The sequence below is a fragment of the Dermacentor andersoni genome, chromosome 9 (genome assembly GCF_023375885.2).
Source record: "Dermacentor andersoni chromosome 9, qqDerAnde1_hic_scaffold, whole genome shotgun sequence".
In the NCBI taxonomy this organism is placed as follows: Eukaryota; Metazoa; Arthropoda; class Arachnida; order Ixodida; family Ixodidae; genus Dermacentor; species Dermacentor andersoni.
The window spans coordinates 9,446,791-9,459,756 of record NC_092822.1 but is presented as its reverse complement, the minus strand read 5'-3'; the positions used below and the strand labels follow the sequence as shown (position 1 = coordinate 9,459,756).

The 12,966-nt window shown below is 43.6% G+C and overlaps 1 protein-coding gene across 1 annotated transcript; it reads right to left on the bottom strand.

Moving 5' to 3' along the window:
• Positions 1–5,014: 5,014 nt before the first annotated feature.
• Vps28 (vacuolar protein sorting 28) lies at positions 5,015–12,419 on the bottom strand. The gene is made up of 8 exons (XM_050174718.2): positions 12,202–12,419; positions 12,074–12,134; positions 11,541–11,630; positions 11,278–11,383; positions 8,703–8,804; positions 8,083–8,136; positions 7,294–7,385; positions 5,015–5,188 (listed from the first exon to the last, which is right to left on the bottom strand). The coding sequence occupies exons 1-8, from the start codon at positions 12,242–12,244 to the stop codon at positions 5,065–5,067; spliced, it is 672 nt and encodes a 223-aa protein (XP_050030675.1). The 5' UTR covers positions 12,245–12,419; the 3' UTR covers positions 5,015–5,064.
• Positions 12,420–12,966: the final 547 nt, after the last annotated feature.

The window sequence follows — 12,966 nt, the reverse complement described above, 5'->3', positions numbered from 1 at the left end:
GAAGAATAATGGCATTTTCGGGAGAACTTCAGAATGGCTTCAGAATAGGTAGGCGTTTGGATAACAACTTATTTGTTCTTACTCAGTGTATTGAAATATCAAAAATAGAAAGCAGACCGTTATATGTGGCCTTTTTAGACATTACAGGAGCGTATGACAACGTAGAAAGCAACATTTTGTGTGATATTCTAGAAGGGGAAGGCTCAGGTGACGATTGTCTACAGCTTTTGAGAGAGATTTACCTAGAAAATACCGTTTGCGCTGAAGGGGAAGGGATCAGGAGCGAGGAGAAAGTTGGTATCAACAAGAGACTGAGGTAGGGATGCCCTTTATCCTCGCTGCTGTTTATGATGTACATGGTGAGGATGGAGAGGGCGCTAGAAGGAAGTAATATCGGGTTTAATCGCTCATACAAACAGGCGGGTACAGTAGTAGAGCAGCAGCTCCCAGGTTTATTTTATGCGGATGACATGGTCTTGCTAGCTAACAAGCCAAGTGATTTGCAACATCTGGCTTATATCTATGGACAGGAAGGCAACAATTTAGGTTTTAAATTTAGTGTTAGAAAATCAGGTGTTATGGTATTCAATGAAAACAGTGGACAGTGGCAATACAGGGCCAGGAAATACCTATCGGTAAAAGAATAAAATACCTTGGTATATGAATAAACGAAGGCAATAGATATATGGAAACACAGGAAAATACAATAATAGTAAAGGGGAAGAGAAATTCAGCCATAATGAAGCAGTGCACAGAGCGCTATGGGGATACAAAAGGTACGAGGTGCTCTGGGGTATGTGGAAAGGTGTAATGGTTCCAGGACTTACTCTTGGAAATGCACTTGTTTGCTTGAAATCAGGGGCACAATCAGGACTCGACGGGAACCAAAGGTCATTGGGACGCCTCGCACTGGCCGCTCACGGGAAGACTATAAATGAAGCTGTGCAGGATGATATGGGCTGGACTAGTTTTGAAGTGAGGGAAGCTCGCAGTAAAATTGATTATGAACAACTGAGGAATAAGGAAGAAAGTAAATGGGCTGGGAGAGTGTTGAAGTATCTGTACAGGAAAAACGTTGATTCACAGTGGAGGAAAAGAACTAGGAAGCTTACCAACAAGTATGCGACCTGTAGAGTGGGCAACACAGCAACAAAGAATGTTAAGTGTAGTCAGAGAGGCTGAAATAATCTCATGGGCGGTGGCAATGGAGAAGAATCCTGCCATGAGTAACTACTTAAAAGGAAAAAATGAAATCAGGAAAGAAACAATTTATGATAACTCAAAGGGAAGCTCATTACTTTTCAAAGTGAGATCGGGATGCCTCAGAACATGCACCTATAAAGTGAGATATAAGAAGGAAAAAGAAGCATGTGCTTGCTGCGGTACAGCTAGGGAAACGATGGAGCAGGTTTTATTAGAATGTGAAGACGTCTACCCAGCGGTCGATATAGGCATCACTGGCCTCCTTAAAGCCCTTGGGTTCAGCGGGAGCAGTGGAAAAATAAACATGTCCGCAATAGGCATTAGTAAGAGGTGATTGGAGGATTGGCGGAAGAAAAGTAGGGAAACGATAAAAGACGGAGACGTACAAAAGCACAGTTCGAAATAGGGGATCAGAAAATTTGGGTGTTTAACCTAAGTAGGACATTGGGCAGTATAACATACATACATACATACATACACACACACACACACACACACACACACACACACACACTCATCCATCCATCCATCATCTGTATATGGAAACGAAGCACTGCATGAGCGGAGGTCTGTCTGCGGCAGCTGCTGTGAATCCCGCCAACATGTGACACAATTAAGTGTGAACCCTAGCTAACACTATAATAGCAAAGATTCGCACGGTTGTTTTCTTTTTTAATGTTACTTATATATGTCATGGAAAAACAGAAGGAAGGTGGGAGATGGAAATTCAAGACGATGAGCAAAACGAGAACAAGATGAAAGCAGGTGCCAACCTTTTGGCAAGTGGACTTGTCGAAACGTTGGCACCTGCTTTCACGTTGTTCTCGTTTTGCTCATCGTCTTATATATGTCATGTTCTATTACTGTACTCATCATACTTTCAGCTAACATTGTATAATTAACAAATATTGTGTACAAACTCGTAATACATTTCCTCCTTACTTCTTGTTTAAACCACTCCCCTCTCTAATGCCTTGAGGGTAAATAAATAAGGCTTGCTCTCACGATCTCCGGATTAGGGAGGCAGTCGCACCACACTTAGCTTCATTTGCAACATGCCGCGCGAGACAGATTGTCCGCGCCAGCCAACATATCACGAAATGAAAACACGTGTACAGCAGCACTCAAATTTTGCATTAGGGAGGATCGCGATCATCGGTGAATTCTTTTTCATCCTTCAGTCGGCTCGTTGGTTCTGCCGGTTACGCTGATGCTCAACGCAGGAGCTATAAAATTGGAGTGAGGTGTGGCTTGAAGGCCTTTCTGCTTGGCCATCTCTCATGCAGTGTCCTAAAGACACAATGGCGAGCATAGTGCGACTTGCACTGACACCTCAGATACATCTGGCGTGGAGCAACATGCCGCGTTGGTGATTTCGAAGGTGATACTACTGCAGCTAGCTACATTAATCTGTGCAGCACTCTAGACGGGACAGCTGAATGCCCGCTTCCAACGTAGAGGATCAGTCTGATTCTCTTGTCCAGCAAGATTTTCAACATGTAACTGGTAGTGCGCATGCAGCACCATTCAAATAGGCCAGATAAACTCCATAAACAATTCACTGCAAAAAGTGCACTAATTTGGTGGAACTGGGAACTCGTCGCGCAAGTTTTAAAAATTTCACAGCCGGCTGTCACATCTGGTGGTAACCTTTCTTCCTGAATGCAAGCTAAGAATAAACCGGGAATACTAGAACAAAACTAGAGTTCTGCCTTCTCTACAAATATAATTAGCTCTCGCTGTTCCTCCTAAACACAGAAGTATAATACCGCTGAGGGATATTACTACACAACATCATCTGTTGCTACACCTTGGGCTGCTAGCCTCAATTATTCAGGGGCAAATCAGAGCTGACGTAGGTGCCCGGCTCAGTGGTGTAGGCAAAGGAAGGGTTCAAAGCAATACAACAGTTTTCAGGCTGCCATGTCCCTGCACATGTCATTGCGATGGCACTTATATGGACAGGCACATTTCTGCCGTCACCGTGAATGTGATGTTCCACATAAAGTCCAAGGGCGCATGCTGTATGCTATATGAGCGAGTGAAAGCTTGCAAGCCAATGATAGCGGCTCTATGTCGTGCGCGCAACGGAGAAAAGCGGATAGGAATCCCGCCGTGTTCCGTGGCGCGCAAGGCACCAGGAGGGGGGCACTCTACTCTGGCGGCTGTGGCGTAATAAGGGCACTCCAGGCGCATTTCTGCCATCACCGTGAATGTGATGTTCCTCAGAAACTACAATGCGATAACATCGTCGCCGCGTGCCGTATGTTGCATGAGTAAGTGAAAGCTTGTGAGGGTGAGCCGACGATGGCGGCTCTACCTCTCGCGCGCAAGGAATGAAAGCGGGGAGGAAGTGCGCCATGTTCTGTTGCGCACAAGGCACTGGGATGCGGGCATTCTACTCTGGCAGCTGCTGTGTATGGTGCGGCAGCATGGGCCCCATATTGAAAGCGATTTGCGATTAGTAAGTCTAGCTTCGTCGACGGCTCATAGCATCGTGTGCACTGCATTTTCGCCGCTTATTTTGCATTGAAGCGAGGCAACACGGAGATAAATTCGCTCGCTGCCGCCGCGCTTCCTCATTGCAGCATTCTGACAGCGAGTTTCCGTGGTCATTGAGAGAGATGTGTTCATGTTTCGGTGTGCACGCATGGCACCATGCTTGTTAATTTAGTTAGTAAGTGAATGTTCACACGTTTATACAGTCTATAAAACTACTATCCTTACTTGGTATAGCTGTATCTGAATTTGCTATCATAATCGATGCTTCACCTTTCGGGCGAAACGGAAACATTTATTTAACATTGGTGACGTTCTAGAAAACTCCCGAAATAAAATCCACGCTGTCTCATAAGTTGCCCCAATTATTCCAATGGTGCATTCTACTGCAAAAGCAGTGAAAGATTGCATGCTCTCTCATTCGCATTATTGCCATGCAGCGTCATTGCAAACAGCTGGACCCACAACAGCTATTGGCTGATTTCGTGATAACGAGAACATCCTCAGTTATACAATTATTGGTCATTTGAGCTACATAAATGAAAGTTTATATGTCTGCAATCTCAAAAAGACAAAAAAGCAACTCATCTTCACTGCCAGTCTAAGCTCGACACTTGTGCATTGCTATGGCGTCTGCTAAGCGTGGCCTCCAAGGTGAAGAGCATGGTGTGCCGCCACAAGTTGTCTCGCTTTTTGCCTTTGGAAGAAGCTAGCGGGGCATCGCTCCCTTTTACCCACTTGCAGTCTCCCCTGTATAGTTTCCAGTGCACTAGTGGAAATGAAAGCAGAAAGCGGCTCATGGGTTGGATAACAAAGTCTAACTTCGATTGTGCTTGAGGATTCGAAAAATTTTTGTGCCAGGAGATTCACAAAGAAAAATAACTTATTAGTAATGTCATTCTATGACTAGTTAGAAAAGTGTTTCAGGGTCCCTTTAAACTTCATAGCAGCAATACCACAATTTATAAAAAAGATTAAATTATCGAATTTTCTGTGCCAAATTTTCTGCGGAGTGGGGGACTCCGGATTAATTTTGACCACCTAGGGTTCTTTAATGTGCACCTAAACTTAAGTACATGGGTGTTTTTGCATTTTGCCCCCATCGAAATGCGGCCGCCATGGCCGGGATTTGACCTGCGACCTCGTGCTTAGCACATTTCTTTTTCCAGATATATTTCCAACACTCAGTTTTGATGCGTGAAAAACAACACATTGATTTTTTTCAAAGAAGACTCAAATGAACGTAGGCCACATGCTAAATCATACTTGCAACAGGTCGCACATTTTCTGAAAGAGGACAACAGCAGCTTGGTTCATGAAACAAAGCATGATTACATTTATTGCTCTCTTGCTGCATGACAGTCACGTAGAATTGTGCAGGATCCTGTTGAAGGCATTGTATGAAGATTCCAAGTCAAAGATGAGTTGGCGCACTTGACTTTCATTCAGCTCATCCGAAGCAGCCATTGACGACATGGTCTGCAGCCTAGTTCATCACAGTAATGAGCAACAATAGCACTTGGTAAGAGACATGACTTGGAGCTTGTGTATCCACAAAGCATGGGCTAGCCTACAGAAACTGAAGGCAAGCTCTACAGTAAAAATTGTCGGCTATCAAAAATAGTTTGACTGAAAAATGGCAGACTCTGAATAGGGACCTTTTGCACGTGCATGTGTCTTGCAATTTCAGAATGCTACTTTAAGTCACCTGGTGCTGTTTTCCTGTGTATCAGCTACTACCCGATCTGTGTATAAAAGTGCTTTCTAGAAAAAAATTTAAGAATATGTATCACAGTCTTAGGTATTTGTAGCATATGCATGCTACAAATACCTAAAGAACCAAGAATAAGTACCACTGCCATGGCACTTATGTAGTTTGCATGTAGCGATACACAATACAGTACAAACTCGTTGATAAGACTTTGTTATGCATGATTTCCCTGTGCCAACATTCATGATCGAAAACAAAAAATTACCCCATAAGGTTACGCTTATTTTTACCGGTTCACACGTTCTTGGAAAACATGGTTTTTGGCATTAACATTCAGCACATCGCCAAACTGCAATCTTATGGTACATTATCCAGCAGCTAGATCCCATGTAAACAAGAAAATGTGCGAGGTGCGCGCGATTGAGAACAGTAGCTGGCCAACGCATCAGCTTCCATGCAATTCTCGCCTGCTCGTGTTATGTGAAAATGCCGGCGTCCACTAGTTGCTTATTCCGGTACCAGCAAATCTCCTCCAGTGTCATCGCATACCGCATTCACAGCTATCGCCGCCAAACCTATTGCGATAAGTATCTTCACCTATCTGTTTTACAGCGCGTGGGGCGTAGTGCTGTCAAAAGCGTACTACAGGCTTTCAGTAGGTGACAACACAAACACACCGCTGTTTCTCGCTGCAGGCGGCACAATGTGATCACCACATTTTGCTTCGGCGGCATCTGGCGTCACCCAGCAGCTCTATTTCATTTTGGTTTCCCATCGCAGTCTTAAAACATTACGCAAAAAGAAAACAGCAAAACGTGTCTCGGGCCGCCAAAGCCCCGCCAGCTCGACGTACGTCTTATCTCATGCCCTGTGCGCAACGATTCACGCAACACTTTGCATAACGTAGATGTCTGTCATATTTTTTAGTCACTTCGGATAGCATGTTTTTTCAGTTAGTTTGCGTTCTCTCTCCTTTTTTTTCCAAAACATAGGAATGAGGTTCTCTGTACTGTATATGCTTAGAAATTGTGTTTCCAAACTCAATGTCAGAGAGACACTACAGAAGAAAAATGCCCTAGAGAAGTGCTGCACATGTCTCATCAGGGCAAGCTATGCACAAATGTGTGCAAGAGCGAATGCGAATGTGGGTGAACAAGTTCGAGAGATGTATTGAGGCCCGAGTTATGCTTGTGGATTTGTTAAGAATGAACAAGAAAAATTTAACATGTGGTACCAGCAGCATTTTAACAAATGTTACGCTGCATGTCCTTTTTTTTTAATTCACAGGTGTCTTGTTCCTGCCACAGTGGTATTTGTGTGCTTCAATTCTCAAGGGGTTGATTACTAAGATTGTTTAAACAACCCCATCTTGAAAGTCAGCACCAGAAGTATGCTGGTGCAGATCATCTGTTGCTGCACCCAATAAATCATTTTAACTTGTGTAACTATTAAAGGTAACTGAAATGTACATTTTGTTGCTTATGAACAGCACCCTTTTAGCTTTAACTATCACTTTATTTTAGAAAAGCTTTTACACACATATTTCATGCTTCAACTGGCACAGACGACATTTTCATTATCGACAAGTCAACTCCTCATTTAATGACTACTGCTGCTGCCGAGAATCATTCAATGAAACTACAAGCTTATAAAAGACATGTTTTTTGCTGCAAGTTAAAACACACACAAAACGAAGACACATAAAGACAACGTTCCTTCCCTTTGTGTGTGTTTTAACTTGAGATGAAAGACATGTCTTTTAGCAAGCACCAACTAGGCCAACAAGCAGTTCTGTTACAACCTTATAGCAACAGTGTTTATGTTTTTTTCTTGCAAGAAAGATGTCAATATAAGTTTCAATCTCAAAGCATAATGCTTACCATTCATCTACCTTGGCTTTCCCTTCAAAGCTGGCTGGTATGAGACTGAGTCGACTCATGGTCTCACTCAACTCTCTCAGGTCTGGTTGCAGCTGCAAGGAGTAAAGAAACAAATTGATGACTGACAAGTTTGTAAAAACACTAAAGGGATGCTAAAGACAAATATTAAGTCGAGCTAGATTGAAAGATTGTGCTTCTGTAATAACAAATTTTTCATTTATAATAAAAACAGAGCTTTAGTAAGCAAGAAAATGACGAAAATAGAAAATCGGGAGTGGTGCCATCTGTTGTAAACTATGGTACCTCTTATGTGTGGCGTCAGCACCTGCGATTCACAGAGAGCAGCTGGTACCTGCGAGCACAAACGGCATCGCTTTTCTCTGTTTACAACAGCTGAGGCAGCAACCTGTGGCAAGCGACCACCCTGCTGGCTGGGCAGATAAAGGCTCAAGTGACCGTAACTGGTAACCTGAACCCAAGCAGAGCCACAGAGTGATTCACACAAGCTGAACACCTACACCTGCCAAGCAGTACGCTTCACTTCGTATATACAGCTAAATAGACTCTACAAAAGACATAAGAACGGCATAGCGGTGATGACGTCAAGTCCTCTGCTTTGGCATGGGCAATTCAAATTGAGAAGCAGCAGCGGAGCATTTGACGGCAATTTCCTAGGCAAAAAAATTGTATTAGCATGCAGAAAACGATGGTAGACTTCTAGATGAATACTATGTCGATCTAGCTTGACTTAATACTTTCCTTCAGTGTCCGTTTAAATCACCAGCTCACCTCATCCATAGATTTGATCTCCAGGCGTAGCTTATCAATGATTGTGATGAAAAGCTGAAAGAAAAATATCAGCAGTTGGCAATGAAGTGTACTTGCAATGCAACAACAATAAGAAAGGATACAGCCAAGAAATATGCACACAATGTTTTTTTTCATATCTGTTCTTGTGTTAAGCCATCAGTAAAAGAATGAAGCTGATAACTACACACCACTGCTGCATTTAGTCTTACTTTGTATTAATATAAATAACATGCGAAATGTTTAAATGTTGTTTCCATATGCCAAGAGGTACAGATAAACAGTACAAGAAAAGTGGAGGTCAGCATGTTTGTTGCATTGCCTCCCCTCAAGTGACCTGTGTATGAGAACTGCCTGTCTTTCAGAATAACACATAAACTGGTCTATAAGCCTTAATTGTTACCTTTACACAATATGAAATAGCTGGTCTTTCAACAACTCTGTTCATTTTATTTGTGTCATCCTTCCAGAACATCTCACAGAAGGCCCCTTTATGCCATAAACCTGTACAAAAGCTTTAGCTTGGTGTTTGCTGCTATAAACTCCTGAAATTTCTACAGAGAGAAGCATTATTTCTGACACTGCCTTGACATCACTCTTACCGACACAATATCTGCAATGCATTTGCTTGTGTTGCCTTTGTCATCCTTGATGGTAATAGGCCTGTCCTCACGAATTCGTTCCATGGCAGCAGGGCAGTCCAGCTATGCACACGCCAACCAATGGGAAGCAATAAGAGAAAAAGTTTATCAACAAGTACAGAGCCAACCTGTATTAACTTTCTTCCCAGGTGTGTAACCTAGAGATTTAACAGGCCACGAAGCCTGTAATGTTCCAACAAGGTGGTGGCAAGACCCAAGATAGTGGCACAATAGATATTCTAATTACGCACTCACTTCATATTGATACGTGTACTTATCTTCATCAGGCGACCACGTTTCGCTGCCTAACAAATGTTATCCCACAGCGCGGGACGCACCTACATGTATCCGAAGTTTCTGGACAGTTATCGATGCTTCTATCCGCTGTCTGTTGTCGCCGAACCTTGTGTTATCTGATTTCATTGCTTGACGCGAATGGCGTAGAACTTTGTGGAAGGCACGCGGGTCCCAACGATTAGTCTGGAACATTCGACGACTGCTGTATAAAAGCCGACGCGCTTGACCCGCAGATCAGATTTTCAATGATCGCCAACTGTGTTCGCCGCTGTCGCCGTTCTTTGAGTGTAGCCTGTTTTTGAGGGCACAAGTTCGCCCAATAAGACGCTAGTTTCGTCTTTCCCAGTTTGGCTGCTTTCCTTACCGTCACCACCACGTGACAATATGTGGTTTTGCCACATGTTCTTCCTTAAGCTCTCTTGGCACCCAGGAAGTTAGCTGCTATAGTAGGTTGTGTCCAAAACATGCATGAAATTTTGTCACCCATTGCTTCTAGCACTCATCTCATATAGAAGCCCTGGCAAGCCAATACCAATGCATGCTTTAGGGGTGGCTCTTGATCACCCATGCCTTTGATGTTCCAAATTAAATTCAGTAAAATGAGTTCAGCGTATTGTGCACCAAAGCTTGTGGGCAGCCTGTCCCATTGTCTGTCTAGCAGCGATATTGGAATGCAGAAAGAGCACAGCCCCTGGTGTCATAGCACAACAGCGGAACACCGCAAATATGACATCATTAAGTTTTGCAAGGCCATGCAAAACTTGATGCACACTCAACCTTCACGCAGTGTTATGAACTGAATGCCAGGGTTTTACATGCCAAAACCACAATTTGATTATGAGGCACACCACAGTGGGGGACTCCGGATTAATTTTGACCACCAGGAGATCGTTAACGCCCCCCAATGCACAGGACACAGGTGTTTTTGCATTTCGCCCCCACTGAAATGCGGCCACCATGGCATTTACGCAGTGCCATAAGTTGGGTAGTGCCTAATGAAAATGCAATACTTGCATGCCACTTCCAGGCCCGTCTTACTACTGAGATAAATCCATGGTGCTAATGCAGTGTCGTTCTCAGATTAATTTTTCCCTCCTTTTAATGCTAAACCTCATTCGGTGCATCATTGCTGCCATGTGCACCAGCCCTGACTAAACTTGGCTGTGAATCAAGTTTCCCAGCATTGCTAAGAACCTTCACTTGGCTTCCTACTAGTGGTGCTGCTGACGCAAACATCAGAATGCAAACAGGCTACTCAGCACAACTGCTGAAAGCTGAAATGCTTTGAGTTTATTGGTTTTAAAGCTTGTTCACACATGCAATCACATAACATAAAACATGGACTTGCTTTCAAAAGCTAGTGTCAATTGGTCTTAGTATAGAGTGCAGGAAATTGAAGAGAGATTCCATGTTGCACTGCCATTGAAATTGATGTTTGATGGATGTTTTATTTCATGTGAGCTCAAGGTTTCCTGCCACCAAGCCAGCTCTTGCTCTCACATTTACTCTCAGGTGCTTTAACTGGCACGCAACCCAGGCTCATACAGCTGATTAAATAAGGTGCAGGTAGCATAGAGTAAGCAATGAGAAATGGTAATGTCCATTGTACTTCATGACATACTGCAACTCTTTAGCATAAGCTTCCACAATGACAAGTCGCAGGGAGCCAGTACAGCAATTTTGCTGAAACATCTCATTTTGGCCCAGAAGTGGCCTATAGCTATGGTTCATTTACAATTATTCAAATGTGGATATTTTTAAAAACAAGTCTCAATTTTGTTCACCTCACTATGTATCAAGAAAAGGCATTGTTACAAAATCGTGACCCAAGTCAAACATGTTTGCAGATATAACTTAAGATGTGCATTCATTTGTTAAGCCAACAAACAGGATGCTCCAGCAAGGGACTGTACTGGATGTCATGTCACACAAATGTGAAAGCAGCCCTTAATTTAAGCGACAGAGAATGTCCCAAAGTGGGTACATATGTCTTTACAGCAACTCGTAATGCTATTTCGAACCATATTTTACTCTGTTTCCAATAACTTAAACAATATCTTGTGGCCCTTTGTGGTGTAAATCATTGTGAGTTGGCAATTGCCAAGCTTGATTAGCACTTCTATTCTCCTTCATGTCTCACTAAGATGATGCAGATCACTCCTCCTGAGTAGGTCTCATAGCCACACTAAGAGCTACGATGCAACAGCGGTCGCACATTTCCGGGTGCATGAATACATACCCGAAAGGCAGCCATAAAGGCTTCAACTGTTGAGAATTCTGGTCCTTGCACTTGCTTGAATGCTGCCTTGTACTGCACCAGCAGTTTTGAACAAGCGGCAGTGTACCTGCGTTAACGTTTTTGGTTGTGCATTCAAATTATGCATTGGCAGGCAAGTGTCTGTACACACGCACACACACACACACACACACACACACACACACACACACACACACACACACACACACACACACACGCACGCATGCACACAAACGCCAACTTACTCTTTTGGTGTAACACAGTCTTTGATGTAGGCCTTCTCTAGGCACTGCAGTGTGTTGATTACAGCATACAAGTCGGCCATGTTATCATACCTGTTAAAATTAACAGAACTCTCGTTTACTGCACGGCAACTACGTTGTCACGCTGTCTCTCGTTTTTAAAACCCCTAAATCTCATTACAAACAATACCTGTGTTTTTCGAGGTACGCTGTTCGTTGTCAGTAACTTGGCGCGAACTCCGTTATCACACGCATGTCCTTCCAAGTTGATTTCAAACGTAGAGAAACTGTCCTCACGAGTTCACAATTTCTGCCATATTAACTGGTTTATTTCCAGGTTTTTATCGTTCCTTATGTGACAGCCGAACATTGTGCAAAGAGTGAGCGCAACACCTACGGCGAAGGTAATTACAGTTCCGCAGAATGCAACCCGCAAGCGAGAGCTAGGACGTGGTCGATCAGACCCGTCTTACAAGCCTACCCAAAAAAAAAAAAAAAAAGGAGAAAAGAAGGAACCGCATATCTGCCCTACTCACTTCTCGCGCTCCCGTGACGTCCTTTGGAGGCGCACTTCTTCGTACAACTCAGGACGGTGTTCTGAAAACGAAACAGTAGTGCAAGGTGAATGACTCAAACGAGGTTCAAGGCGGTGCGAGCGGCGCACCTTGGTTGTTGGTTTGCGACATGAGAGCTGCGAAGGAAGCCATGCTGAGTGGTAATAATGCTGCTTGACGGATCGCTGCACTTATAAAGCGGGCACCGGGACACGTTCACCGCGTACAGGTACAGCTATCGTTTACAACTGTCAGCAGCAATATCGCTACAGCTGACATACCACAGCTCGCAGAAACGACAGCGAAATCGACTTAGCGTTGGCCTGGCTTGCCATGGCAGATAATTCTGTCTGCAGTCTGGCACTAGCAAGAAAAACAACTAACAAGAACTTATATAAAAACACTAAATTTTGTTATATCTACTTAACATTTTTAGTTCATTTAGCAGAAAACAAGATAATTTTTTAAAGAAAATTAATATTTTTATAATATATTTGTAGAGGACGCCACGTACTACCCTATTGCAACAACCGAGGTAGCATCAGTGGCAGCATGCTCTGTGAGGTAGCTTCATTTCTCTTGTAGGCTTGTTCTTTTTGCGTCCCATCTTGAGCGAGCTGCATCCTTTTTCTTGCTGGCAAGCGTGCTTGTGCTAACGCCGTGCGACTATGGGTCACGAGAACATCTGGTATTCCCATCCCAGAAAGTACGGACCTGGCTCTCGGTACTGGTAAGTGTATAAATGCACTACGTACTTCTCGTTAAACGTTGGTTCTAGCACATTTTGTTCTTTGACCTGCTGGACGTCTAAAATGCCGGCAGTTACTAAGCCTAGCGCCTGTTACTTCCACGTGTGATCCTGGGCTGTATCTGCA